Source organism: Penicillium paradoxum (genome assembly GCF_028828445.1).
Source record: "Penicillium paradoxum strain IBT 22861 chromosome Unknown utg000005l_segment0_segment0, whole genome shotgun sequence".
Classification (NCBI taxonomy): Eukaryota; Fungi; Ascomycota; class Eurotiomycetes; order Eurotiales; family Aspergillaceae; genus Penicillium; species Penicillium paradoxum.
The window spans coordinates 2,495,491-2,522,976 of record NW_026643183.1 but is presented as its reverse complement, the minus strand read 5'-3'; the positions used below and the strand labels follow the sequence as shown (position 1 = coordinate 2,522,976).

Here is a 27,486-nt window from a genome sequence, read left to right as displayed (position 1 = left end):
CACCGCGGGGTTTTTGAGATCCTTACGCACACCAGCCAGAAAGACCTGGGTATCGCTATTCGACCATCCCAGCACGCGAGTGAATAGCGCCAGCGAATAGGATTCAACCGCCATGAGAAGGGAGCATTGGTTATACCGACCAATCTCCTTTTGCACGGGATCCCTGGCCCACGCACTTGATGGTACCTAAGAGTCATTGAGTTAGGATGAAGGCAAACAGGAAGCAAAATCCAAGAGGGACATATTAAACAGACGACCAGGGGCTAAAGTGGGTCGCACCTTGTACATTTCATCTCGAACATCTTCAAAACCAGCCTCGATTAACCGCTGCCGGTGTCCTTCGGCGATATTCATAGGTCGATGAAAGGCCTCGCTGGCCTGGGTCAGTCGTTCAAGAAATTCGCACAACGCCGGTGCGAGATGGATTGAATCGTCGTCTGACCTGAGCATTACTTCAAACTCCTGTAATTCAATCCATCCACCGGGACGCAGATGCTCATGACTTTGTCGAATTAGCCGTGGCCAGTCGGCGATTGCACCACCCAGGTCGCGGGCGTGAATAAAGTCAAATGGTCGATCTGGGCTATACAGCCATGGAGATTCGGCGTCATCCACCACGAAGCGAAGGTTCGGCGGGACCCACGAAGGCTGGATGGGGCTCAAATCGGTGCCTGTTACCTCGGCACTAGGAAAACTATCTGCAAAATCAATCGCCCAGATTCCCGTTCCAGTGCCAATGTCAAGAGCTCGCTGGATGTTGTTGTGCAGTGGGGCTCGGAAAAGTCGCCCGTTGAGCACCAGGTTCCGGACGTGGTGGAGTAGATCCTGGCGGTCTTGTTCTGGTTCATCGTTTGGAAGAACATAATGCCCTTCGCGGTATGAATGATAGCGTCGTCCATTTTCGTAGGTGTAGTTTTTCACATCTGACAGCAATGAGGCTGTGTAGTTAGATGTGTTGTCTGATTCCCTATCGTCAAATACCGAGTCTGAATGATCGGTTATTGATGCTACAGAAGATGTATCTTCGTTATCACCAGTGTCATCTAGCAAGGTCACCGGAAGGGATTGCGTAGTTGATAGGAGGCTAGAGCTGCCATCTCCTGCTGTGACTGGTGTGGTGGAGTTCATTGGAGCTGATGGTACAGGATCCCACGTTGAAGTCGAGGATTCGAAATCAGTGAATGATATTGCAGATTCTGATCTCAGTATTTTGAGCTCCTCGGTTTCAGGATCTTCTGGGATTTCCTCAGGAATTGGAGCCAGCAGAGGCGACCTTGCTTGAATATTCTCTTCATGATGGTTAACACCAACTTCAACTTTCCAATATGGCAATGGGAGTACATGTGTCTCCAGCAAAGTAGACCCACCCATGACTGACGGTGGGCATGGCCGGCTAGATGGCGATTCCTCAGTGTACTTTAAAGGTTCTTCGATCCCATACTTCATCTGGTGAAAAGTCCGCTTTGTCGGGATACAGGATGACGAAGACCAAGGTAATGGCCCAGGCCAAGAGCCGCTCTCCATAACTGTAATGTCTGGCGTCATTGTCACCATGGGCTCCAGCATATAGTCAGATTGCACCAGAAAGCTTTCAGGAGGATCAGGATTCCTTGTCGCGACTGGATCTGGAAAGGATAGTAGATCGGTATCCAGGTCAATTCTCGTGTTGCATCGCCGATCGTCGAAACACATGGGGTAGATACAAAAGAAGTCCAGCATTTCGGAAGAGATGGCCGCGTAGGTAAATGGATTTGACAAGAATCCTTGCGATGCATCACCTACTTTGGCAAGGTATTAGGAGTACGTAGGACCAGATGGCTCTCACAAATCTCAGTGATGTGAAGCAAAGAACTCGAGTTCTCAAATAGGGCTCCTCTTTTTTCGGGGTATCACAGACATCAAAAATGGCAAAGGGTCGGAGTATATGACCGATTCTAATATCTACCGCAGGGGTTGGCGACACAGAGGCTTTGGAACTGCAAGGCTCTAACTATATCCTTAAATCGAACCAAATTACAGCATGGTTCACCTCTGATCGCCTTGAAATAATCAAATATGCTCTTTGTCCCGGCTCATTCCAATTGAGTACGATAGCCAGGCAGGTAACAAAGAAATCAAAAAGAAATAACACGATGGTCAACAGCTTTGAGATGGCACCACAACATAAGTCGTGTTATAGAGAAAGGATTTGAGAAGCATCAAGGCCTTCTGTGATCTTCTGCTTGACAGACTACCCTAGAGAACTAGTGAGACACGGCGTAGAAAAGAACATCTATGCTGTTACCTCTGCTCACATGGGGAGATTACTCGCTCATGCAGGAGGCCGAACCCTAACTCCGTTGACGTTTGAACGGTTTCTCCGAACCTTCTCCTGTCTCCAAGGAGATTCTATCAAACATTAGAATGTCTTCTACGTGTACGATAAGCATTAGGTCCAATTCACAAAGCAGAAAGCTCAAAGCATGGCGCTGGCTAGGGTGATCCCGTTGCACGACATTCACAAGAGCCGGATTGAATCGGCGGGATTGATATCCTGTCGAGGGTCGGACAAGGCGAAAATAAGATGGTTTCAGCTACTCGGTTATTTCAGAGGATGAGGTTTGTGAGGCGTTTCAAACTGAGATCGGTTATGGTGTTCACTAGGACTGGTTGAATGTTGTGGAAGGAGCCTCTACATGTACATTGCAGGAATGCTTCACTAAGACTAAAGTTGATTTCTGTGAGCTAAAGCATTTACATTGGAATTGAAAATGCGGCTAAATCATCGGGGTATTATCTCATTCGTCATCAGTCATGCGCCCGGATCGCCTGGAGTCAAGCGCTCGATCATGTCTCCATAAATCAAGGGCTATCTTGAGCCCCGACGCAGCGATCTCATTGGAACTTCCCCTTTAGTATCCCCCACCTCGAATCCTGCTTGAGTGAAACCGACAGCAAGAGTCCGCCAGTGGACTTCCTGGTTGAATTCGCGCAAGCTCTCCAGCGCGCTGCGCTGAAGTTCAGCTCGCAGATCGATTTGGTTCGACACCAGCAATCCTTTCTCGAGATCGATACGCGCGTTCAGTACACCACCTTCAATCAGACTGGCCAGTTCCTGGATAAAAGGCGATGAAATGTCCGTGGGACGTGCTTCGCCACCAACGACTTCAGGGGCAAAGATCTTTGCCATGGAATCGAGGGTAACACGGCTGAAGGGAATCATGTACTGCTGGATAGATTTGGTGCGGATGACTCTGTATAAAGTGGGGATATGACGCTGAAGATAAACGTCAAGCAGGTAATCAGGGCGATAGGCGTCCAGAATCTCAAGGCAGTGGCGGAACTTGAAGTTGCAAAAGAAGGCGATGGCGCGACGGATGTGAGGCTCAAGTTCAAGGAAAGTGCGGAATGTCTGGTTTTCAAGCACATTCTTCTGTAGCTCGTCGCGAGTCATAGATGCGAGAGCACATAGACCACCGTAAACGGCAACATCGTTAGCGGTGATGATTTCATTGTAGTTGTCTCCCAGTTCCGGCGGGATGGACAGGAAAGAGTTTGCTGCTTCAAGGTATAAGCCTTGGTGCATCTGTGACAAGGCGGAAGCGGCGGTGATTTTCGCTTGGTTTTTGGCTGCATCATCCGGCTTTGACTGAGAGTTGCGTAGTCGGTGCACGTTGGCCAGCACGGATATCCAGTCATCACGTTCAATAGAGACATTAACCATCTTGAAGAGCATGGAAGTGATATGGTTTGGAGTGGTGCAGTAGTCTCTCATGCGCGAGTAAGCTTTGGAGGCAGCAGCCAGATCTCCGGTCTCGTAATGGAGGTTGCCCAAATCCTCATGGGCCATCTGTACGTGTCAATGGAGTGGATCTTTCAGCACAATGAGATTTAAGCCTTACCCGGATGCTTTCTTTAATCAAATTGTTTTTGTACCCTCGGAGTTCATCTTCCAACCGCTCTGTCTGACTTGACACGTATCGCTGCGTTTCCTGGACCCATACGGAATCAAGCGAAGCCTCAGGGTCACCCGGAGCCACATCTGCCAACGCGCGAACTGCCCTCTCATATCTCGAAACATCCCGACCGGCTCTAGCTTCGGCGATAGCTGCCTTGAGGGCATCGGTTGAAAGCAGCGGGGAGCATGTGCCGATGAGGTAAAGACGGTCGAATCGGGTGCGTCCTGATCGCATATGAGCATGGTAGCTATCTGTGGACAGGATGTAACGCACCAGTATAGTTTGAGATGTAAGTATCGAGATCAAACTTGGGGGCCTCTGTCCGGAGAAGCATGTCAGTGTTATCCAAACCTAGCGGTATTATCACGAAGATAGCCCCACGCAGGAATAAACATACCCTCCACTATCACAATTACTCTTGCTCGAGATTTGGTATCAGCTAGAACAGCCTCTTGGGTGGCAGTATTTGTATCTGCTCGAGATGGACCCGATGCATCTGGAAGAGTGGTGTCCATCGTGCTGGACCGTCCAGATGATGCGCTCCGGGCACAAATGGCAGTATGTGCTTATTTCGAGGAACTGGAGATTTTCCAATGAATTATTCAGGGCTTCAGTGACGGGGAACAAAAATCACTAATGTTTGGACGCTAAGAACAAGATGCTGTTTAGAGAAAGAGGTGACAGTCGGTTGATCATTGTGATGAGTGATGGTTTATCCGGCAGAACCCGACCGCCCTACACGCCGCCCTTTGCAACTCTTCTGGCGAGCAGAGATGGAGATCCAGAGCACGAACAGCAATAGAGGAAGATAGTACAGGCCTATCTTTGTGAGAAGATCTATAGCTTATAACCATGTGATATTGGATATAGCTTTGAAAGAGATAAATAGGCAGACCATAGCCTACCGAACGAAGTTCGCTCAGATCACAACGCTGTGTGTATAGGGCTACTTGCCTGCTAAATGAGATTTTCTTTCGTCGAACGTATCATACTTCTGCCATATATCTAAGACCATGCACATCTGAATCTCTAAGTCCAAAGTTAAGATAAGTATCTCAAGCACTGGAGATCTTTGGTCCCCCGGTCTCCAGGGCTGCCTCGGAACTTGAGTAATCAAGAAATAAAACGTCAGACCCGGCTATATAATAGGGGCCCGGCACCCCAATATCATGATTACAATTCTTAGTATGTCGATGGAAACATAACCAGATATCTAATCATTAGAGCTCGGCTCCCAAACACAGAAATTGAAGTATATAATAAGCCCAATCTCAGACGTCAATTTTGCACCCGACTCGAAGTCATATAACCCCGCAACGAGACTCAAAAAGTTCAAAATGACCTCCTCTCAGCAAGTTGCCTTGATCATAGGTGCATCACGCGGGATAGGTCGCCAAATTGCCATCGATTTAGCGAAGAATGGCTACGCCGGTACTGTGATATATACCCCCTGAATATGGGAATCAAATTAATCAAGTCCCCAGTAATGCTTGCCGCAAAGACAACCTCAGATGCATCAAAAGTGACCCCATTCCCGCCAGATCCAAATTCATCGCTTTCCACTATTAACACTGTAGGGCGCGAGATCGAGGAGGCTGGTGGGAAAGCAGCAACCGTCGCCGTTGACGTGCGCAATGCTGCTGAAATTCAACACGCAGTCGACGAGACCGTGCGAGTATTCGGGAAACTGGATGTACTGGTGTACAACTCCGGTGCGATTTGGTGGTCTTCCGTGGAGAATACGCCGCTTAAGCGGTTTAAGCTTATGCAGCAAGTGAATCCCGAGGGACTATATGCAACCATTCAAGCTGCTCTGCCCTTCTTCAAAAAAGGAGGCTGGAAAGGGCGCATCATTGTAGTTTCGCCGCCTATCTATTCGAGGTTTTTCAGAGGGAAGACTGCATATGCAATGGGTGAGTTGGTTTCCGATTGTTGGCTTTTTTTAGTAGCCTGAGACCAGCCTCCAAGTGTGGTGTTGATATATGCTGATATGTGATGTGTTGTATGTAGGCAAAGTCGGAATGAGTGTCTTGGTCAAAGGCCTGGCCATGGACTTCGTGCGTCAAGGCCAAAATGAAATGGCGGTGACGAGTATCTGGCCTGCATCGGTATGTGCCTGGTTTTTGATTCGATCTTGCTATATCTGAGATCCATGAGGATGTTGCTGACCGCATATGCTTTTGTCCAGTCGATTGAATCAGCAGCTACAGAGCATAACAAGGCATCTGACAAATCCTACAGGCAGGATCTGAGAAAACCGGTATGTTCATCTCTACCTATTTTCCTATCATCCGGTCATTCCGTAATACCGACACATTGCAACAGACAATCTTCTCAGATGCCGTTTTGGCCATGCTTCGGGCCCCGCACAAATTAGTAAACGGGCTTCTGGATACAGACGAGGACTTTCTTCGTGAGCAATGCGGGGTATCTGACTTTTCGAAATACTCTGTAATCCCAGGGTCGACGCCACGGCGAATCATGCCGGTCAAATTCCCGGGGCTGGGGGTTGCAGAGCAGGATGATGAAGGGCAGCGAATGGATAGCACGAAGACGCAGGCGAAGATCTAGGTTCCGTGAGAGTTGTAGGCTATTACATACTACCCCTCGGCCAAGAACACATTTTCATAGATGCGCTATAATTAGTCTTTGCAAAATCGGTGAAAAATATACAAAGCTTATGAAGGCAAGTGTTAATGATCTATTGTAGACACGTGTGAGCATTACGGATGTGGGCGATATCAAAACACAGAAAAGTGAGCGACCATGTTACTCCATAGACTCATGAGCAAGCAAGAAGGAAAAATACGCTCAATGCTAATGCAGCCATAAAATGCGAACCAAAGCGAAGCACAAAAGGAGTGACAAATATTAGTAAAATCAATGACAACCGTAACTCCGAGTTTCATAAGCCAAATAGAATAATCACTCAGTGGATCTTTGAGTCAGGTTTGCTAGAGTGTGTTGACCAAGACCGAAATCGAAGCACTCTATAAGAGAGTAGCAAAACCTGCAACAAATCCACCGACCAAAACACAAAGCCCATAGACATGGTTCATGTCAACAGAGGCCAAGCGTGGAGCAGCACTATTAGCACCATTGATAAGGGTATTGACAGGAGTTTCAGTTGCAGTTGCGGTAGCAGCTTTGGTGGCGGTGGTGGTAGTGGTCACATTGACACGCTTGGGAGCCTGGGCTCCACACGGGTTTTCCACTCGGCAGTTATTTTGGCAAACCAAGTTACCGTCGCAGTCAGCGACACATTGATTGTTGGTTTCGGTGCATGTGTAGTATGGGATTGTCTGGGAGAACTCAGTGCTGTTGGGAGAAACGCCGTTGCTGCACAGACAGTTGTAGCTTAGATCGTCCTGGGATCTTTGAGTCAGTTCGAGGTTTCGTTTTATTTGCCCTAATCTCGACAGGAAGAATTGAGACGGGATAACCTACAGCTTCGCAGGTGTTTGTTGTCGGTGTGCCGGAGGCACCAGGTAGCTGTAAACAGAGAAGGGGACAGGCGGATGTTTGGGAGCCGCACCAGGCCTCTGAGGGTAGAGGGATATGTCAGTATGATGTTCTCTTTTTGTATAAAGGGGCCGACGATAGAGCATTGCCTGACCTCTTGTAGCATAAGGAACCGATTTGGGGTCAAATTGGCCGTTGACCAGTACAGCAGCCGAGGTAAGAATGAAGATGGTCTTAGACAGCATAGTGTCGGTTGAGCTTTGTGATAATTGCAGAGGTCAAAAATTGACAAGGGAGAGCGACTGGACTTTAACATTAGCTTTTTGGTCTTCAAAGACACCAGTGAAATCCTTGTGCACGTTCTAGAAACCAAAGGCAAAGCTAGTGCAAGCTACCGAGGGTAGATGGAATCAAGGGGAAACGGGTCTAATCAAGATGGAAAATGTCATGGAACATACCGAGCTCAAATGCTTAGACTCTCTCGAGGATAAGCAGCGGGATGAGAAAGCAAATGTTATTTGATGATCAAGAAGCCAATAGTAAAAGACATTTGTTTGATACTAGGTGTACGAGGCAGAGGCGTGGGAGTCTAAGTAGCTTGAGGAGAAAAAAAAGTAGCCAGCAAGGGAGAGGTGGAGAGCTCATAAAGGAAAAAGCAACGATCACAGGACTAAAATTGCCTATGTACAGAATGTACTAGCTGGTGTGCATGGTGGCACGCACTAGTCCCACTCTCGGAAATACCGCATCGTATGGTTTTCCCTGCCTAAGGGTTTTTCTCAAGTGAGTTCAGTAGTAAGACCCGTTGGAAGTGAGGTGTGGCTCTATTGAGCGCGAGGGTCCGCTATAGGGGCTTTCCGGTGAGATGTGTCGATCCGGGGATATGGAAGATCTTGGTCTTGGATCGAACTGAGACGTTTGCCCGGTGTGACAGAGCTGTCATCCGATACCCGGTCTGCAGTCTCCACTGTGAGTTAGACACGACTGTCCTCTTCGAAGTTAGGGAAGGTCGTGTCTCAGTCCGAGTCTAGAGAATTAGAGCAATGTCGATCAAGCAACGCTTACCACGTTGGGGTTAGTGTGCTTCTTAGCTCTGAACAGCGCCGACATTTTTGGATCGCCAAAACTCCGAGAGTTGGAGGTCGACTTCAAGAAACTCAAAAGCCAGCTGGTCTGGTTTGAAATCTCATCATTCATGGATACTTCGGGAAACAAGGGAAACCTGCAAGGTAGTGAATCAACGAGGGAACATCCCATTCTCAACGGTGAAGAGACGGGTGGAGTGGACCGCCGTCCCTTAGCTAAGCCACTAACGCGGCCCCGTGACCGCCTGTCTCACTTCCAATTCCATTGACTTTCCTATTATGCTATCCAACACTTTGCATTCTGACTTCTTGTCACCTTTTCTCGCGACATACTTCCCAAGGTTAGTCTGTCTCACCTCGGATTGTCCGGCCGAATACATCGCTTCAAGTCTAGTCCATCATTGCATGTATCTCACTCCAAGTCCCAAAATAGACGGAGTATTACTTCCGCCTAGCTGCACTTTATACTTGCCACCCCGCATAGGAACCTCGGGATCTTCCCCCGACTGAGCCAACCAGCGCATTGAACCGAAGACACCATAAGCTAACGCAAACGTGATTGCATACAAATCAGGACCCATCACCATCCTTTTCAGCATCTAATGGATGGAGTCAACACCTGAGGAGGCCGGACCGGCATCTGAGCCGCACCCCTCCTCCCCACATCCAGACATTCAACCCACCCCCGCACCCCGGCCTGAGACCGCTGATAGCTATGATCATCCCACCCACCCGTATAACCCGAATGACCCCGAAAGCTCCCCTTCCTCTTCTACAACGTCCCGCCCCGTTTCCAGCGTAGTGCCTCCCTACTGGCGCCGCCATGAGCGCAACATCTCGCGCGTCTCGCAGGTATCGCTCCGAGAAGCTGCTATAACATTAGAAGATCATACTGCCGATCCGGACTCGGAGACGAGTCGTGGCCTCTGGGCGAGTAGTGTTGCTATCGACGATCATGTCATTGTACGAGGTATGACGGGCGTCGGCTCGTACGTTGTCTGGAACTGTACTATTCAGACACTTGATGTGAGTTTGGGATCTTGCGGCCAGGGAAATGGAGTTGGCACGTTTGCTGATCTCTTTTGTCATGGTATAGGGCGGGCCAATTGTCATTCGGATGAGGTATCTACTCCTCACACCCTCACTTCTTTCTGTCTGTATTTGGGCAGAGATCGAGCTAATGACCTGGAACTTGCTACAGATATTCTGAATTTGATGACCTTCGCCGGCGGCTAATTTCTTCTTTCCCACATGCGAGAAATGCATTACCTGCATTACCACCGAAGAGTGTGATCTGTATGTTCCCATCCATCCATCAGCCCTTTTATGTTGCCCTTGCAAGTAACTAATGATACCATGACTATAGTCAAGTTCCGACCCAAATTTCTTGAATCAAGACGTGTGGGACTGGAGTATTTCCTAAAGTCAGTATCTCATCTCAACTGCCGTGACTACTATGCATTGTGTGGACTTATTTCTTACATATTCACAGCTGTGTACTTCTAAATCCAGAATTCTCTGGCTTACCCATTGTCAAAGAGTTCCTCTTTGGCCGTATCTGTTAGTTGAATTACCCATTTTTCATCAAGTGATGCGAGTTACATAGCTGGGCGTTTGGGAATCTCATTTTACATTGTACCGTATATCACAACTCAATTCATATCTTCCCTCGTGTACTATAGATAAATTGGGGCATCAGATGTGCAAATGGAGTAATGAGTAATGAGTAATGGGTAATGAATACCTAGGTGCCTTTTTTTTGACTATCATGGTTCACTAGATTGACGAAACGCCACGTTATCCCTGCCAATAACAAACCCTGACTGCAGCCAGCATGTCAAAGCCAACACAAGATAGGAGGATATGGCTTGACATGAGCAGAAGGTAGAGAGAAATATAGATAATAAGACGGTCCATTTTCAAGATAGGAATTTAAACAAAGAAAACACCAATACTAGAACACCAATATCCTAGCAAGAACACCGGGCTTAGCTATGGGAACAAAACGCCTTGAGTATGATGCAGTGTTCAGGATTGCTGACGTAGCAAAGAGAGAAGAGGAAAAAAATTGACCCCATATTCAGATCAGGAGAATGCAAGGCAGGGACAGAGGGGTTTATGGCACTTTCACAGTCTCAGAGGTGAGAGATTCATCAGGGAGGTTGCCGTTAGGTTTGGTCGCAACTGAAACGTCATTGACAGACTGACGGTTAGGCCATTCATTAGAGGTTTTAGCTGCAGCCTTCTGAGCAGCCGAGTTGCCATTCACAGGCTCAGAAGTGGACGACTCGTTAGTGGCCGTACCTTTGGACCTTTTTGAAAATAAAGCGCCCGTCGTACCGTGGAACGACCCACTACACCAGGCATCCACTTTCGACCTGTGAGAGATCATCCAACTTCTAACGTCTGCCCACATGATCTTCCGCAAGCTGATATTTGCCATATGTGCCATCGCCAGCAAGTGCCGCGGACCCGGGACGCCAGGCGGGAACACAAGATATAGGGCGGAGTCCTGAGTGGAATCCGGGCGGAGTTTATCATGGTAAGCCTTCTTTCCACCAATTGGTAAACGCTGAAAGGCACGACTGTACAGGTCACGGGTGAAGCGCTCGAAAGGCGACGGCATGCCGATGACATCTTCGCTGCCGAGGGCGTGTAGGGGTTCGAACCCGAACCCGAGGTAAGACACACCGGCACGATTGAGGAGTGCCATTGCGGCGATAAGGAGGAGATCGCTGATTCCCTTTGCACTGCCCGGGGCTGCAATGCACGGATCGACATGGTAGCCACCTGAGCCCAAGTGCCTGAGCGCGGCGAACCCATTGACGATTTTGTCTGCGTTGCGTGTATATATGAATGTCATGAGAGTGGGGAGGGCAAATGGATCATAAACAGTGATAAAGGCCTGCGGGCTGGCAGAGCAGTTGCGCTCGGCGCGCCAGGCATCATAGATGGCGATGAGCTCGGTTTGGAGGTGGGGATTTGTGCCGTGGATGGCTGGGGCGTATACGCCTAGGGTATTGCCACCTTTGTTTGGGTTCAGGAGTTGGCGGTTTTGAGTGATCATGCGTTTCCCACTGTTCTCGAGAAGAACGTCGTTTGTTTGAGGATTAAGGACACGCTCGATGCCGAAACGAATTGTCGTCCAGCCATTTGGGTGGGCATAGTCATGCAAGAAGGATTCACTGGCGCCCATGAATGCTATACTCCAATTGTACCGCAGTCGATACTCCCTGAATTCTTCCAACAATTCAGGAATTTCATCTGTGCTGCATAATGGGTCCCCGCCAATGACTGCGACTCCGTTCTGAACCTTGAATGACAATGCTGCTGTTCTCGATTTGTTGACGAAGAACCGGTAGCTGTGGTCGAGAATTCCCATGTGTGCTACTCGGCCATGCTGTGCAGCCAGTCGCTCGATGGTTGTCATAGTGGTGAAATCGTCAAGGCTAAACACGGCCGCCTGGTCTCGATCGACTTTCTTGGGTTCGGACTCGGTGTGTGGGTGGGAAGAATCAACCGCTGTTCGAGCTTGTGGGCGAGAGACTCCCAAGGGTTCATGGAGATCAACACTCGTTGCCGGGGTGCAAGTCGACCCGGCTAGCGTCCGTATGCTATGACTTGCTACGCTAGCGCAGGAGGAGGCCGTCACAGCTGGCGCTAAGTTGTTGCGTAAGTGATCCATGACGGAAACACACGAGGATTTGAGATCACCATTGTCATCACTCTTGGGGGTTGCATGAAGCTGCTCCATCAACTCATCTCCGATTTCATTTAGGAACCTGCTCTTCCTGGGGGTTGCAACGTTATCTTGTTTATTCCTTCTTCGCCCCTTTGATTTCTTGTCTCTTGACGACACAATTGCTTCATTGGATTCTTCCGTAGAGACCATGATTAAAGCAGCCTGGATTGTATCAGAAGAAGATTGGGGGGGCATAACGTGAAACGAGGAGAAGAAGTCCAGGGATCAAAGTTGAGTCGGAACCGGAAGTTAGACAAGCACAACGAAGTATGACACGTACCTTCCAGAGTACTGGTACATCCCGTCACTTCTTCTGTTAGGCAGATGTATTCTCACCTCTAACCACCTCGTCACCACACTCTCTACCCAGGGGCATGGACGGACTCACCAATCATTACGCATCGTTCGGTGATCTCCCGGTACAAGCCTTGGGGGCCGATCCCTCGTCCTATCACAGCCCCAGCAAGCAAACTCTAATATGGAACCCCGAACCGGATATACGTACTATATGTACCTGCATATATGTGCGCCGGCACAGAGCATCCAGGAACAGTCGATGATCGGAGGCCGTCAGAGATTGGGTTTCTGTCAGGCTAAGCAATCTCATCAAGTCCGTCTTTTCATTCTCACGTTTCCCCATTTGGCCTCACTATCCACCCAGAAATACATGTTCCGAACAAAGTCTCAGACTAGGAGATACTTATATCTGCCACCCATGATTTACACTCCACCGAGAACATATCGACCTCCATTTCAAAAGAATTTCTACATGTCTATATGGGGTGAAGATGCATCTTGGCCCGAGGAAACTGGGACGATTAGAAGATTGAGAGTGACACAGGCTCATGTTATGTGCTTTAAAAATCAGTCGATAGAAGAATGCTCAATAGTAAGACATTGTTAGTTGAAATACTGCACAAAGATAGACCTGGCACGAAAACAAAGTGTATCTTGCTCCGCATGAGCCTTCAAGGCCACTTCCAGGGAAAATGCGCCCGAACCCGAGGGAAAAATAGATCAAGAAATCCAGACGAGAAAAAAAAAAGCGGACCCTTGTGTTGCAGTATGGTATGCGTCTACTGCCCCTCTGTGGCATCCTCAACGGTGCCTTCCGTAGTGTTATCAGCCCCACGGTCGTCGCTTGCATATGTCTCATTTCTGTTCTCATCTTCAAGCTTGGTGATACTCTCAACGCTGGCGCACTCATTTGCAATCCTTCTCAAAGTTGCCAAGAGCTCGTTCTGCTGCGTCAAGACGGTGTTGACAAGGGCGTTGACTCTGTCAGTGAGCTCCACACAGGCCCGCATCTCATTAGTCGAGACTGTGATGCGCGAGCCAAGGGGAGAGTCCTATATTTCAAAATTAGAATGTAAATCCATAAATTCAGGAGTGGAACCGGTAGATAGGCTGCATGCTGGGTCAGAGTACGACGAACAATACGCGTAGCTTGGGCGCGTACATGTACAATACTGCCCTCCCTTTTGTTGCCGTCATTGGAAACTTGCTTAGAGGTCGGTTTGGTGGTCCTCACCGTGGTCTGAGCAGCCGAGGCGACAATAGTGTGGGACTGGCGAGGGTTGGAGTGTGGAGCGGGGGGCTTTCGCTTCGTCTTGTTTCCGTGTTGAGCCTGGCTATCAGCTCCATGAGCGGGAGTCTTGGGTGCCATGATAATATGGGATATGGAGTGGTAGGAGGAAATCACGAGTGACAGGGGGATGGACGAGGAAGAAGGAAGCGAGCAACAGGAACATATGGTGACCAGATCAAACAGGGAAAGTGCTGTGGAGTGACCCCTCCCCAGACCAACATCTTGGCCAATTCTTAACTTTCCTTTATCCCAACCAGAAAGAGAAGGCATCGCCATCGCTATCGCCATCGCTATCGCTATCGCAGGTTTGGTTCCAATCTTGGAAGGTTGTCTCTTTCGTCTGTGAGTTCTATACTTCTGATTGGTGGATATATGCGCACGCTAATCCTCACCCAGTTAGCGTATACATATCACGCTAGACCCGGATTGGAACATGACATCCCGCATCGATTCGACAGCCTGTCTGCCCACTTCGTGCCCACCTGAAACCTCTTCATCCAATGATGCCCTTTGCTATTTATTATCTTGTGCTATCGTATCAAAAGACAGAATGATTACCAATCGCCCAGCTACTCTGGCCGACATCCCACAAGTGCGGGATATCAACCACTGGTACATTGTTAACAGCTGTTCCACTTTTGCGACTACCCCACCACCGATATCGCACTATGAGGACATCTTGCGGGATCTCATGAGACGGAATCTCCCATTCTACGTGGTGGTATCTGACACGCGCAAGACACCAGATGGCGCAGATTTAATTCTTGGTTACGCTTACTTGTCTCCATTCCGTGGCCATTTGCTGTCCTATGCGCCCACCGTGGAGCTCTCAATCTTCATGCGCCATGACCAGCAGCAGTACGGCTATGGAACAATTGTTCTTAGAAGGCTGTTGGGATTGCTTGAGCAAGGTGTTGAGCACCACTGTGAGGAAAGAGTGGCCGATATTCCACGGATCGGACTTGGTGGCTCCATGGGTGTCATGAAGAATTGTCTCGTTCAAAATGTCATTGCAGTGGTATCCTATGATACAACTTTCCCTACTGAAGGAGAAAGATTGAGAAAATGGTACACCAAATGGGGGTTTGTCAAGAAAGGGCAACTGGAAAACGTGGGGAGAAAGATGGGTCATTGGTAAGTCGCTGTTATCATGGTAGAATGGCTCTCTTTGACTGATCATGTTTCCAGGGTTGATACTGTCTACCTTCAATGGACAGTTCCAGATCAAGTGCATAGTGATTGAATCAGCGAGAACTACATTGGTCAATGGACAAATTAAGCAATATGGACATATAGAGAAAGGTGAACATGTACACATATGCAGCAGCACGCTCGTCAAAACTTCCAGATTCCTAATTCAACAGCATAGGGCCGATAATGGTCTTCAAATCCTACTAGATCCCCTAGATCAAAACGAAATCATTCGTATGGTGCCCCTATTCATGGCATCAAGACCCTAAAAGTCCAAAAAAGAAGTCAGCAGAAGTCTAAAGATTCAGAATTGGAAGGGCACAAAAAGGGTTACCGAGCAATGTTTACTCAACTCGTGGACGGTCTCGCCACGAGCCCCTATAAACAGATTCGAGGATACCATTGGTGATCGCATTGAATTGATTGATATCCATGACGCCAGGGCTTTCACTATGGTCCCGAATCTGGTAATTGATAAAGTTGCACAAGACAGGGATCTCATCCTTGAGTTCCATAAGCATCAACTTTGTAGCAGCATACCAGCTAAGACCAAGATTGAGTTTGAAACAGGTGACAACTTGCTCGCGCCAAGCGTCGACATAGCTACCAATTGTGCTGTACTGGCTACGTCGCATCGTCCAGAGTTTCATGAGTTCCTTCGACATTTGATCCTCTCCGTTCGAGAAGTCCATTGTCGTGATTGCCGTGTAGGTTTCATCGGCAAACGCAAGATCAGGGTGGATAGCTTTGAGGGGCACAGCGAACTGATCATCGAGGTTCTTGACGAGCCATTTACCGACAAGAATGGACCATTTGTTCCAATCCTCGTAGCGAGAGTGGTCAGGGGTGGGTCGTGCCAGGGCTTTGGAGATGAGAGGACCTAGGCCGCGGCAGTCGAGGGCGACCATGATGACATTCTGCCAATATCTGAGATGGGAAATTTGCTGTAGCTTCTTGACATTTGGGATCGTAATATTCTTAAATCCAGGGAGGCTATCAGCTTGGGTCCGAGTTGAAACACTTTCGCCGAGGGACGGACTGGCCATGACAGCAGACGAAATTTGATAGAATCAGATAGGGTAGATGATAGGGTAGATGGCTAATAACTGATAGAGGGACAATGTTTAGAAAGAAAAAACAGTCAGGTAAATGAGAGACGGTGTGGTAGACTGTGTTTGTAACAAAACACGACGCGCCGGAGGAAGAAACCAAGATCACTCGCCCTTATCCATCGCTCTTGCCCTTAATAACCTCAGGCTCAGCCGTTCCTTCTTCTTTGGCGCGCTGCACTGTTTGCGAATATCGCTTTCCAGCAACACACCACCAAACAAGCTCGATAGTCAAGAACCCGCCTACAACGACGCATGTATAGTTCATGTTGGATGCTGTGTGTGGATTATCGTTAGCAGATAGTTCGGAAGAAAGACCTAGTAATTGTTATAAAAAAAAGTGCAGAACATACCCACTACAGGCACCTGATATGGGAACGAGAAAAATACGACGGCAAATATCAACCACGCCACAGAGATGATATTCACGGTCATTCCGATTGTTTGACCCATAAAGAATGGACCACGATGCATCGTCCGGCGAAGCAACAGCACATTTGTCAAAATGGGAACAAGGTATGCGAAGTTGTTAATTGTCCTATATCCAAATCAGCGTCGAACCCTCACCATGTTAACCGCTGTATAAAACGCAGAAGACATACACGGCAGAACTCATCATTGCATTGAAGGCGGTGCTAGAGCCCAAGTAAATACATCCTAAAAGCGCAACAATCACAGCAACACAGAGCTGTGCATTGAACGGTGATCCGAGCCTTGGGTTGACACAGGCCCAAATCTTTGAAAAGGGCAGGCCTTCATCACGGGAGAACGCCCAAAAGACTCGCCCGGTGCCTATCCATATCAGCATAGGTTCAGCTTTCCTGAAATAGCAAGGTTTCACTTACTCAATTGTGAACCGATGACACAGGGACCAAGAGCAATCCACACCATGAACACCAGACCGAATGCTCCACCTCTTGTAGACGTGGCTTGCCAGAAAAGCTCGGCAAGAGGAAGTCCGGTGTGTGTATCAGCCAAGGTGCCATAGTTTTGGACTGAAAACATGAGGCTTAGAAGGTATGACAGTCCAGTCACGAATGCGATCGAAAGGGTGATAGCTATGATATTGTTAGGCGGGTAATCAATATGAACAACCCCCACACCAAACGAACCTAGACCCAAGGGAGCATTCCGTCCAGGCTATCAAAGACTGATCAGTAGATAGTCGCAAGTTATAGGTTCATTTTTACTCACGTTAGGCATTTCTTCTGTGATATGCTATAACATAGTCAACAACTGGCTCCGCTTTGCCGTGAACGCAACCTACTGAGATCCCATCCAGACCTCCCAGTGAGTACATCGGATTCACCAGGCCTGTGATAAAGCAGATGACATTATTGTCCCAACCGGTATTGTTAATCCACGTGCGAAACACGAATTTAGTGTCATTATGCACAGGCGCCGAGGCGGCCACAACAACCATGGTGATAAACCATGCCAATTGTAGGTAAATCACTAATACAACGCTTATTAGTCAATGCAACTCGCAGGATCAAGAACCGACCGACATGAGAATTTGTTGATCGCTGGGATGAACCGATTGCCGAACATGATGACACTGGAAGTCAGGATATTTAAGACCTGATATGCGACAAATGTCATCCACGGTTGAACCACCAGTCCATCATGGAAAAGCGCAATCAGTGCCATGACTGTTGTGGCATAAATCAAGTTGGTCGAGGCAGTCGTGAAGATCCCTGGATTTCATCAACATCGTGCCAGAGTGATTGCTATTGGATAACCCCACATCCAAAGACAGTGCACCATCCAGTCGCAAAGCTAAGCAAGCTGTTATATCTCTTCGGGGCAATAGCTGCAATCCAATGGTACATTCCTCCCTCGGTGGGATATGCCGATACAAATTCTGCCAGGGAGGCCCCGACGAACGATTGAAGGATGAAAACGAGGATGAAGCCATAAATGACTATAAAGTGGTCAATCTTCGGTTCTTTTGTGGTCAGTATGAGAGTGTTTTCTTACGGGCGCCAGGACCACCTGCGTTGATTGCAGTGATCAATCCCAAGCCGAGACCTGCAGTTGTGTTAGACCGAACCGGGGTAGTCATATGAGGCCGACTGACCTGTCCATGAGATTGTACAATTTGCCGCAAGTCCGATCAAGCTCCAAACCGAGAAATGTCGCTGCAATTCTTGTTTATGGCCTGCAGCAGAGTCACTATCATTCTCCCCAGCAATATGGATTCCCAACCCTACCCATCTGGGCCAAACGTAGCTCATCCTCATTCTGCACCTTGATAAGGTCCGCGTCATTACTTTCTTTGAAGTCTGCGGCCTGCAGAGAGATCGAGGTAATCTCCGAAGCACTCATGATGTACACGACGTCACGAATTGCTGAACACAAACGGCGAATGTCAACGAGATAATAAGAAAGAGAGGAAGGGGGGAATTGACAGGCACATAACTACGATCATCCCCGATAAACGGTATTATCCGTCTGGGAAGCTGGAGAAATGAGCGGGCTTACCGGCGAGATAACCGGGGAGCTGAGAAAGGCAACGTATCAGCGTGAGGAATGGCTACACTAAAACTGGACGCCCCGGTGATCAGCGGATTTTGCCGGTCAATTATGTGGAGAAAACGATGCGTCGCCTGGAATTCCGGGGGTACTTAGGTCCTTATGGTTGTAATGTGTGCTTGGTGAAGTATAAGCTTATGCCAAGGGGCTTGACGTGACATCTATAGATGCTACCTATGAGCCTGCCAATAGGAGGTCTATTGCCTGACACAGAATTGGTTTCTGCCTGTACCATCGGTTCATTAGACTGCGCAAACATTAAAAAGAATTACCGCATTATTATTTTGAGGAAAAAGAGAGCCCAAATTGGAGAGCTACTCGATGCCCCATTGACTTTTGTGATGGTGGTGGCTCTCATATAGATTGGAAAGACCTTGCTTTATGAGTACATCTATTACCTATATGTAACGCAGATAGTAAATCCATATTAGATGTCAGATTTGGAGGTATACCTGCATAAGGGAGGTAACCCACCAAATAAATAAATTAAATGTACCCAGGTAGATGTACCTAAATAGGTAGCTATGTACCTGGGTATGCTGGGTACTTTCATCCGCTTTGTTTACCAGATACACAACATCAATACATATATCAAAGATACCAAATGATCTATCTAGGTCGCAAATTCATTTGTTGATGGTAAAGTAGTTGCAATGTTCTGAGGGCGAAAAGCAAATCAAGTTCCATGCCTAACCTCGCCCCAAATCATCTCATTGCAGAGGCCTATCAGTTGGCGCTATTGCAGGTGCCGTCTCGGGGTTTACGTGGAGGGGATTCAGGGTCGGAATCGTAATCTTTGACCAGCCTCTCAAGGATGGCCATAGCTTCTTTCATCTCAAATCTGTCCAGGGGCCAAGTGAAACGGAAGTGAAGCATGAAATGAGTCCAGCCGCCAAATTTCTGGATAATCTCCCATTTAGCATGATCGAGAGGGGGAACTATTCCGATTTATTTCTTAATGTCAGTATAATAACACGCGAGGGAGAGGGACATACTGAGATGATCCCATCTATGTGCCCACTCATGGAGCGGGTCGCGATCATCATAATGGACCATCTTGCGGCTGTGTCAAGGAGAGGCCTGGTGAGGCCTTCTGCTGAGTTTCTTGAAATGGGATAGACAGGTATTGCCTAGATGAAGAAATTAGAGAGCTGAACAGGATAGAGCGACAAGTTGAGTATAAATATTCAGCAAGCATGATCTTAGGAAGGTAAGCCTGGGCAGTCCATAGCAAATAACGACCATTGAACATGAATCTCCAGAAAGGAAGGCAGCGATCATGAATACATATGGTTATAGGTCGCGCAGTCTTCTGCTCCACACCTCAAGCCACCACTAGGATTCAAGATCCTTTTGGACTATCGCTCTTGGGGTGCATTGCTGAGGCATATCAAGCAAACCTTCACTCTATCTATACCTGTGGATTCTGAAGTGGCTCAGACCGAGAGACCATTTACTATATGAACAGTATGCCTATCAACGTAGCTTTAATGATTGCTGCGACCGAAAATGTACCCTTTCCTAGAATTCATCGCCTCTTTTGACTCGTAAATTTCATAAATTTCCAAGATTGTGAAAATTATGTTTCTGAATCGGATCAAGAAGGCCGAAGCTCCATATGTTTTAGGACCACGTTCTCGCTGCTCGCAAATATATCTGTGGCAGCACGAATCACGATAAGATTGAAGAGCGATTGAATGGAATCAAGTACTCCGCACAAAATATGTTTCTCCGACCTCCTTGACTCTACCTATAATGCATCACAATGGAGATATTCGAAAGCAGAATGCTTCCAAAAGCTTGGCGACAGGGTTGTGGCGTCTAGACTGAGGATGGCGGGCTTGTCAGGTATATTGCCCCACGGCGAATTCTAGTTGTTTCGGAGAAACGAATCTATTTCACATGTCCTGATTGGCAAGATCTGTGACTATTTAAAGACTACAATCATGCCTCTGCCAGTCTTACAGAAAAGAAGGACAAAGAAGAGGATAAACTATTGAAGTCGAGAGGCTCGGACATGCAGCAGTCCCACAACCGGAAACTCCAATTCTCAGCGATCCACCTATCACCGGGGCTGTTACATCATCGGGCTGCTTGACTTTGGTGATTGCAGTTCGGGGGACCTGAAGATCGACCGATCGATCCGATCGCTGGGCAGCTGGAAATTGTAAGGTTGCCGATCTTCTGTCGGCTACTGGGGGCATCCAGGCAACGCAGCTTCAAAGATGGTTTCATTCGCTCCCATCATGCCAGACCCATGGGCCGCTATTGAAAAAAAAAAAGGGCCTCGTGGGTTTGCGATCTAAACATAAATGATCTCATTCTACGGAGTACTTAAAGAGCTGAAAAGGCCGGAGAGCCGATCTTGATTCTCATCTCTCACTTGAAATAGTCCCGTCGGGCCGCAATATGGAATCGCCATCCATCCCAGACCATCGCCCCCAGAAGAGATCTCCCGCAAGATCTGGTGCTATTGTTGAATCGCACGATTTTGAAAGACATTTCAATCACTCAACTTGGACTTCCGTGCGCTCCGATTCACCCCAGCAAACATACGAGTCGCCAACATTTGGCCAGCCAGCGATTGGAAGACCACCAATGGGATTGCCACAGCCATCGATGCCTTTAAAGCCCAATGCTAATGGTCTCTCTAATGGTGTTAATAATCGCGAGCCTGTTGACAAGCCCTCCATCGATCAGGAGTCTGTAGCGGGTTCAATCGCTACCTTGGACTTGGGCTACCATTCCATAGGCCAGCCACAGTCACGCCGCGAGAAGCACTCATCGTCTTCAACAGGCCAAGTGTGCGACCAGCGATCTTTTAGCAACCTCTCCTTCGACCAGCATTCTATCGAAACCCAATCGCTTGGTCACCATTCTATAGGCGGGTCACCGGGTAGATATTTTCTGTAAGCCCAGAATCCCGCCAACGCGAAAGTAATGATCGCTAACCATGTAGATCGCCTAGTTCCTCCACCCGCGATCTGCGCTCGTCGGCTTCGAACAGGTCGCTATGGCGAAACTCCGTTATCAATGAACTACCAATACTTCAGCAAACCAATCCTAATGAGGGTTCTGAGCAATTTCACCCTATCATTGAAGAAAATGAGGAAGCGTCCTTTGACCTTGTCGCACCATATAACGGCGACAAAGTGCCACTGCATACGCTGGAGCAACAAGCAGATCTTATGTTCTGCTCGGATCATATGTTAGCAATTCTGAGCAATCCACGCTACCTTGCGCGGTTCCGCGAGTTCCTCGCCCAAGAACGGCCAGGCTCAATCTCGACTCTCACTTACTATCTCAATGCTTCCAAGTCTCTGAAGGCAATCCAGTATGCCAACGCGCTTGTGCGCTTGTCTGTTGACGTGCCTACTGCCGGCATTGAAACCGCAGAGTACCCTGTTGGTCCGACTATCAACATAGCCCTCGAACAGCGTGTACAGGCAGCGCTGGATGCTTTGACCGCCGAGGAACTGCCTGCTTTCATCACTTCGACCTGTATAAAGATTACCGGCAAGGTTGTCGAGGAGCGCATACGAGGGACTTTGCCTGCTAAGTTTCAAGGAACGTCGGATGGACTGGCGGAGGTATTCTGTCTGACAGATCCATCGCGACCGGATAATCCTATTATTTTTGCATCTGAGGGTATGGTCTTGCGTGCCTCAAGCTTTGTGCCAACTCCGACTGACTCGTTGATTCAGAATTTCATCGCACTACACAATACGGCATGGAATATGTCCTCGGACGAAACTGTCGATTTTTGCAAGGACCAAAAACAAATTCCAACAGTGTTCGGCGAATCCGAGAAGCGCTTAAAGCTAGGCGACATCATTCAGAGCTTTTTCTGAACTAGTGAGTGTCTTCAATAAGAATCTGCATACAAAATACTAAGCAGGGGAATAGCCGCCGGGATGGGTCACCGTTCATGAATCTTCTCCAAATAGCTCCTCTGTGTGACAGTCGTGGAAGAATCCGCTACTTCATCGGTGCCCAGATCGATGTCTCCGGGTTAGCAATGGAGGGCGCCCAGATGGAATCCCTTCAAAAGATGCAGACACTGAAAACCGATGCGGACGCATACAGCCAGTTAAAAAAAGAACCAAAGAGCGAATTTCAAGAACTCGGCGAACTACTCAGTCCGCGTGAATTGCAGAACGTCCGCCAACACGGAGGAAGTCTATTCCAGCCGACCATCAATGAAAATCCCCACCATCGTTTGTTCCTTCAAGATTCCGATACAGAGAGCGAAGTTCACGTCCCCTTGCAAGGGTATCCAAGTCCCGCATCCGATCCAGCATCTAATCTGTCGCTAAGCGGTGTATACAAAAATGTGTGTGATCCCCATTTCACCCTCCCCGCCCACAACGAAACTAAACATAATGCAGTACCTTCTCGTCCGCCCTTATCCTCATCTCCGAATCCTCTTTACCTCCCCCTCCCTCCAGATCCCGGGAATACTCCAATCATCATTCCTAAACCGCATTGGCGAGACAGGCGCCAAACGTGACGATATCATTAACGCTATGAAAGCTGGGCGAAGTGTCACCGCGCGAATCAGGTGGCTGACCAAGTATAATGATCATGGCCGCAACCGCTGGGTTCACTGTACGCCGTTACTGGCGAATAACGGCAAGGTCGGCGTATGGATGGTTATTGTTGTTGATGACGACGAAGAAGAGTCTGTTCGATGGCAAGGCAACTGGCCGACCATTTAGATGATTTGAGACACTGAAATCTGTTGTATACCCATGTATATATTATATTGTATAATGATCTATATCAAAATGGATCTACTCGATTGTTTCGGAGGCAGTTGGTTTGACGGGCATTATATGTAGTAACGCGCTAGCCCGCATCAGGTTTAGCGTTTACCTTAAAAGGCTAGGATGGCCTCCCAATTGAGAGCATCGAGATGTCTCCAGCTCCTCAACTCGACAGCCAGCAATCGTTGAATTCATCAGTCTCGGACATTATGACGCTTTCTGGCTTGGTTCTATTATGCCAATCCCGTACTCCCCCTGAGACTAAACTGACAGATTATCATCGCTGAAAATGATGTCAAATAAGCTTCCGGAAACTCAACCCCAGCTCCGAATAAGCCATAGACCGATATGTTGATGTCATGACCCATTCAATTGCACATACATAAATATGACCTCTGTCCTTCACCTTGCAGATTTAACATCTCGGCATGCGAGATACATAACTCATGATGATTACCTGGCGTTCGTTCGCCCGCACTTTCCAACGAGTTTGTGTTATCCACAAGAGAAGCTGCGCTGAACGACGTGCTTACCATCACACAGCACCATGGCCCCATCAGGGCTCATGTGCGACAACTGAGTCTGCTTGAACATCATTCACACAACCTTCTGAAGGATGTAAGAAATCCCTCCATGCTACCTTCTCTCAATGCTTATTCTATCCAGTTCAAACTGCCAGTTCCCATAGGATTCCTGGCGGCAACCCCAGAGGAGGCCAGGGATGCCGTCGCTAAAATTAGTGAGACCGTACCACCCCCTCGAGGAAAGTCATCAGCACGTAACTAAGATTGAAGAGATGCACCGTCAATTATCAAAGCCCAAGTGCTCGCGGGCGGGCGCGGGAAAGGGTCATTTAATAGCGATGGCAAAGGTGGAGTCCGGCTGGTTGAGTCGTAAGTGTTTTCAAGAAGCACAAGCATGTTCCGGGACTAATATTCCCACAGACCAACCGAAGCATTCAAAAACGCCACCAACATGCTCGGCTATAACCTAACAACAAAGCAGACTCCGCCCGGCGGTCTCCTGGTAAACAAGCTCTACATCTATAAAGCCGTAGCGGTGGCGCACGAGTACTATTTCGCCATTACCTTCGATCGCCAGCGGGCCTCGCCTGTGCTACTCATATCAGACGACGGCGGCGTCAATATCGAGTCTAACGTCGACAAACTGCACAAGCTGTGGTTTGGACTATCGACCGGTATCACTCCTGAAATTGATGCATATATTCAAGCAGAGCTGGGATTCTCAGATGAGCAAATGAAGAATATCCAGCGTGTTCTTGGACAGATGGTCAAGTTGTTTAAGGAGAAAGACGCGACCCTTCTCGAATTAAACCCACTTGTGCGCACCGAGGATGGAGATTTCGTTTGCCTCGATGCAAAGTTTGGGTTTGATAATGCAGCTAGGTACAGACAGAAAGAGCTATTTGAGCTGGAGGAGCGGACGCCGGAAGAAGAGGAGGAACATCAGGCTTCTCAATTGGGACTTTCTTATGTGCGACTCGAAGGGAATATTGGAAACATTGTCAATGGCGCTGGTCTAGCGATGGCAACTAATGATCTGATCAGTTTATGTGGTGGGAAGTGCGCTAATTTCTTGGATGTTAGCGGGGGCGCGACTAAGCAGACTTTGTCCAAGGCTTTCCAGATCTTGAAGAAAGATTCGCGGATTAAGGGGATTTTCATCAATATCTACGGTGGTGAGTATATGTTAAACATGAAGTAGGGAAAAGGCTGGCTAATCCGAGAATAGGAATCGTGCGATGTGATATGATTGCCGAGGCGATTGTTGCCGGTGCTGCTGAGCTGGGTGGTTTCAAATGTCCAGTTGTCGTTCGTCTGCAGGGTACTAATGCTGAAAAAGGATTGAAACTGGCAAGTGGACCTGTCACGTCAGGTTATTATTACATACTGACTTCGATTATAGATTGAAGGTTCTGGATTGGAAAATTTGGTTGTGGAGCCTGACTTTGAGAAAGCTGCCAATATGATCGTCAAACAAACACCTAGGTTTGAATAAGAATAATTTGATTCATGACTTTGTGTGTGAGGTATGCCAGTCTCAATAATCAACTTGCCTCCGACTAGTAAATAGATGTATGTACATATGTGCAGAACTATGCCGTAGACTCAATATAATGTTCGAGGCAAATACGCCTGACAGGACCCGAAGAAGATTGCAGCATCAAAGAGAGCCAAAAAAGCGAAATATGGAAAGGACAGAAAGAATGAAGCGTACAAGATCGGTCATCGCGATGACATAAATAAGTTCATTGGAAATTCGTTTCGTATGCCAGCCGACATGGGACAATTTACTGCGAAAATTCGGACTTGACTGTCACGCTAGCCCTCGCTTCCTCCTCAGTAGGCTTCCTCGCCCAGACTCGGCGACTATAAATGATCAGCAACCAGAGCCTCCTGATTTATTCAAAGAAAGAACTCACGCATATTCATAAGCGTGTGTGCGCGGGTTTTTCAACTCGGCCCGAACCTTGGTCAAATAAATCTGGACTTCATCGTTCGTCCAAGGGGTCGGGGCTCCAAACTTGGTGAGTAGCCACATAGCCCAGCCCTCCAAAGCAGCCGTCCAATGGAAGAATTGGAGTTGTCCAGCCTCTTTGAGAACGTTGTCTTTGGGCCAGGGTCCCAGGGGTACCTTGTATAGCTTTTCGTGCACGTCGACAAAGCCAGCCTTCTCAATTGCGCCTCGCATTGTTTCCTGGGTGAGCAGGGATCGACCGGCGCGCTCGGAGCAAGCAATGAAGTTATCTCCCCACGCGGCTAGATTGCTGTCTTTTTTCAGGGTGTTGTCGTCGCTGTATACCCGGACGTCTAATTCCATCTGTTCGATCCAGCCGCCTGGGGTAAGGGAGCTGGATAGGATAATATAGTTAAAAGCTGTTGATGAAAAAGGAGGGGGATCGAAGGGGTAGAGAAGGGGACTCACTCGTAGCACTGCTTGTACACTTGATTCCATCCCTCGGGTGTGAATGCTCCCAGCATTAGACGAAGATGGATGAAGTCAAATGGTTCTCTCCAAGTCCACTCACGGAGGACGTCGTCTACTTCGAACACGCAGTTGGGCGGCATCCAAGTTACGGGAGGGGGAAGAGGTCGACACCCCGGACAGTTGCTGGCAGCTTTTTAGAATGATACGTCGTGAGAGAGGTACATAGAGTACATACCGGATGGATAATGATCCGCTACATCACTGGTTGTCTGTGAGCAATATCCGATCAAGAAGGATGTGTAGGAACTTACACAGCCCATGTTCCTTTGCCAGTCCCAATGTCCAAGATGTTCTAAGTCCAACGTTCAGCAAGTGGTTAAGTATCTCAAAATCAGGGTCATTCTGACCTTGGGATCTTTGGAGATAGGAGCATGATGGAGAGGGTTCTCTTGGTGGTAGTCCAACATCAAAAACATAAGGTGGCTGTATATTACCAATCAGCTATGCTGCAAATGCGTGTGGAAATGACAGGAGAAAATGCGGATATTTACCCAATTTCGAAAGCCTCGAATTGCTTTTCATCAGAAGGGCTCCTATAGGACAGTGTTAGAGTCTGGGGTTCCAACTTCATGCATGCGACCGACCAGTAGTCATCTTCTTTCAAGTTCTGGTATCTGTTCGTCAGATGAGCAAGTTATATTTTCTGTTTCCCTGTTCAAACAAATTGACCAACCTTCTCCCATTTTCTATGCGTCCCCTTGCAATCTTTGAAACGATGGATGTCGTTTCCCTGGTTGGATAATAAGCTTAAAACGTAAACTATGGCCGTACCCCATTTTGTCACTCACGACTGAAAGTCCTCGGGATCCCAGTCATGGGTCAGAGTGTAGAAGTTGGCATCCTGGTAATCCAAGTGAGAATAGGATCACCCAACCCAAGACTGCAATAACTCACAACGGCAATCTTTTCCGCCATTTTGGGAATTTAGAGGCGTGAGAGCACTAGAGGGAACACAACGTGGCGAGTGGGAATCACAAGGTTTGGGACAGCGGGTAGGGCGGGGGCCCGGGTGCGTTCGGCTTCCGGAACTAAACCGATAGTCCAACGGTGTACTTATGTTT

General features: G+C 48.1%; 16 protein-coding genes across 16 annotated transcripts; 6 read left to right on the top strand and 10 right to left on the bottom strand.

The window, feature by feature from the left end:
* Window positions 1-201: 201 nt before the first annotated feature.
* Window positions 202-1,719, bottom strand: N7457_005971 (class I SAM-dependent methyltransferase; the record flags this gene model as incomplete). The annotated part of the gene is made up of 1 exon (XM_057177015.1): window positions 202-1,719. One exon carries the CDS (start codon window positions 1,717-1,719, stop codon window positions 202-204), a length of 1,518 nt encoding a protein of 505 aa, XP_057031317.1.
* Window positions 1,720-2,848: 1,129 nt separating this feature from the next.
* N7457_005970 (COP9 signalosome complex subunit 1) lies at window positions 2,849-4,453 on the bottom strand (the record flags this gene model as incomplete). Its single annotated transcript, XM_057177014.1, has 4 exons — window positions 2,849-3,829; window positions 3,882-4,162; window positions 4,212-4,289; window positions 4,336-4,453. 4 exons carry the CDS (start codon window positions 4,451-4,453, stop codon window positions 2,849-2,851), a joined length of 1,458 nt encoding a protein of 485 aa, XP_057031316.1.
* Window positions 4,454-5,275: 822 nt separating this feature from the next.
* N7457_005969 (Short-chain dehydrogenase/reductase SDR) lies at window positions 5,276-6,509 on the top strand (the record flags this gene model as incomplete). The annotated part of the gene is made up of 5 exons (XM_057177013.1): window positions 5,276-5,369; window positions 5,423-5,851; window positions 5,949-6,046; window positions 6,127-6,198; window positions 6,264-6,509. The coding sequence occupies 5 exons, from the start codon at window positions 5,276-5,278 to the stop codon at window positions 6,507-6,509; spliced, it is 939 nt and encodes a 312-aa protein (XP_057031315.1).
* Window positions 6,510-6,928: 419 nt separating this feature from the next.
* N7457_005968 (uncharacterized protein) lies at window positions 6,929-7,645 on the bottom strand (the record flags this gene model as incomplete). Its single annotated transcript, XM_057177012.1, has 2 exons — window positions 6,929-7,313; window positions 7,386-7,645. 2 exons carry the CDS (start codon window positions 7,643-7,645, stop codon window positions 6,929-6,931), a joined length of 645 nt encoding a protein of 214 aa, XP_057031314.1.
* Window positions 7,646-8,244: 599 nt separating this feature from the next.
* Window positions 8,245-8,510, bottom strand: N7457_005967 (uncharacterized protein; the record flags this gene model as incomplete). The annotated part of the gene is made up of 2 exons (XM_057177011.1): window positions 8,245-8,427; window positions 8,466-8,510. The coding sequence occupies 2 exons, from the start codon at window positions 8,508-8,510 to the stop codon at window positions 8,245-8,247; spliced, it is 228 nt and encodes a 75-aa protein (XP_057031313.1).
* A 581-nt stretch (window positions 8,511-9,091) lies between these two features.
* N7457_005966 (uncharacterized protein) lies at window positions 9,092-9,834 on the top strand (the record flags this gene model as incomplete). Its single annotated transcript, XM_057177010.1, has 3 exons — window positions 9,092-9,511; window positions 9,582-9,607; window positions 9,687-9,834. 3 exons carry the CDS (start codon window positions 9,092-9,094, stop codon window positions 9,832-9,834), a joined length of 594 nt encoding a protein of 197 aa, XP_057031312.1.
* A 7-nt stretch (window positions 9,835-9,841) lies between these two features.
* On the top strand, window positions 9,842-10,050 carry N7457_005965 (uncharacterized protein; the record flags this gene model as incomplete). Its single annotated transcript, XM_057177009.1, has 2 exons — window positions 9,842-9,948; window positions 9,978-10,050. 2 exons carry the CDS (start codon window positions 9,842-9,844, stop codon window positions 10,048-10,050), a joined length of 180 nt encoding a protein of 59 aa, XP_057031311.1.
* A 551-nt stretch (window positions 10,051-10,601) lies between these two features.
* On the bottom strand, window positions 10,602-12,422 carry ergS (the record flags this gene model as incomplete). The annotated part of the gene is made up of 1 exon (XM_057177008.1): window positions 10,602-12,422. The coding sequence occupies one exon, from the start codon at window positions 12,420-12,422 to the stop codon at window positions 10,602-10,604; it is 1,821 nt and encodes a 606-aa protein (XP_057031310.1).
* Window positions 12,423-13,303: 881 nt separating this feature from the next.
* On the bottom strand, window positions 13,304-13,893 carry N7457_005963 (uncharacterized protein; the record flags this gene model as incomplete). The annotated part of the gene is made up of 2 exons (XM_057177007.1): window positions 13,304-13,576; window positions 13,687-13,893. 2 exons carry the CDS (start codon window positions 13,891-13,893, stop codon window positions 13,304-13,306), a joined length of 480 nt encoding a protein of 159 aa, XP_057031309.1.
* Window positions 13,894-14,365: 472 nt separating this feature from the next.
* N7457_005962 (GNAT family N-acetyltransferase) lies at window positions 14,366-15,058 on the top strand (the record flags this gene model as incomplete). Its single annotated transcript, XM_057177006.1, has 2 exons — window positions 14,366-14,949; window positions 15,004-15,058. 2 exons carry the CDS (start codon window positions 14,366-14,368, stop codon window positions 15,056-15,058), a joined length of 639 nt encoding a protein of 212 aa, XP_057031308.1.
* Window positions 15,059-15,350: 292 nt separating this feature from the next.
* Window positions 15,351-16,052, bottom strand: N7457_005961 (Amino acid/polyamine transporter I; the record flags this gene model as incomplete). Its single annotated transcript, XM_057177005.1, has 1 exon — window positions 15,351-16,052. The coding sequence occupies one exon, from the start codon at window positions 16,050-16,052 to the stop codon at window positions 15,351-15,353; it is 702 nt and encodes a 233-aa protein (XP_057031307.1).
* Window positions 16,053-16,230: 178 nt separating this feature from the next.
* Window positions 16,231-18,443, bottom strand: N7457_005960 (uncharacterized protein; the record flags this gene model as incomplete). Its single annotated transcript, XM_057177004.1, has 12 exons — window positions 16,231-16,391; window positions 16,469-16,653; window positions 16,718-16,907; window positions 16,961-17,173; window positions 17,228-17,255; window positions 17,310-17,333; window positions 17,383-17,570; window positions 17,624-17,812; window positions 17,863-18,039; window positions 18,096-18,146; window positions 18,196-18,276; window positions 18,329-18,443. The coding sequence occupies 12 exons, from the start codon at window positions 18,441-18,443 to the stop codon at window positions 16,231-16,233; spliced, it is 1,602 nt and encodes a 533-aa protein (XP_057031306.1).
* A 933-nt stretch (window positions 18,444-19,376) lies between these two features.
* Window positions 19,377-19,706, bottom strand: N7457_005959 (uncharacterized protein; the record flags this gene model as incomplete). The annotated part of the gene is made up of 2 exons (XM_057177003.1): window positions 19,377-19,588; window positions 19,646-19,706. The coding sequence occupies 2 exons, from the start codon at window positions 19,704-19,706 to the stop codon at window positions 19,377-19,379; spliced, it is 273 nt and encodes a 90-aa protein (XP_057031305.1).
* Window positions 19,707-21,059: 1,353 nt separating this feature from the next.
* On the top strand, window positions 21,060-23,368 carry N7457_005958 (PAS-associated C-terminal; the record flags this gene model as incomplete). The annotated part of the gene is made up of 5 exons (XM_057177002.1): window positions 21,060-21,559; window positions 21,610-22,298; window positions 22,355-22,505; window positions 22,557-22,983; window positions 23,039-23,368. The coding sequence occupies 5 exons, from the start codon at window positions 21,060-21,062 to the stop codon at window positions 23,366-23,368; spliced, it is 2,097 nt and encodes a 698-aa protein (XP_057031304.1).
* A 497-nt stretch (window positions 23,369-23,865) lies between these two features.
* Window positions 23,866-25,435, top strand: N7457_005957 (succinate--CoA ligase subunit beta; the record flags this gene model as incomplete). Its single annotated transcript, XM_057177001.1, has 7 exons — window positions 23,866-23,904; window positions 23,960-24,034; window positions 24,083-24,155; window positions 24,213-24,309; window positions 24,361-25,115; window positions 25,169-25,290; window positions 25,343-25,435. The coding sequence occupies 7 exons, from the start codon at window positions 23,866-23,868 to the stop codon at window positions 25,433-25,435; spliced, it is 1,254 nt and encodes a 417-aa protein (XP_057031303.1).
* Window positions 25,436-25,727: 292 nt separating this feature from the next.
* Window positions 25,728-27,340, bottom strand: N7457_005956 (uncharacterized protein; the record flags this gene model as incomplete). Its single annotated transcript, XM_057177000.1, has 11 exons — window positions 25,728-25,806; window positions 25,860-26,288; window positions 26,363-26,548; window positions 26,601-26,618; window positions 26,677-26,717; window positions 26,773-26,848; window positions 26,917-26,958; window positions 27,010-27,039; window positions 27,099-27,155; window positions 27,214-27,266; window positions 27,320-27,340. 11 exons carry the CDS (start codon window positions 27,338-27,340, stop codon window positions 25,728-25,730), a joined length of 1,032 nt encoding a protein of 343 aa, XP_057031302.1.
* Between the last annotated feature and the right edge of the window lie 146 nt (window positions 27,341-27,486).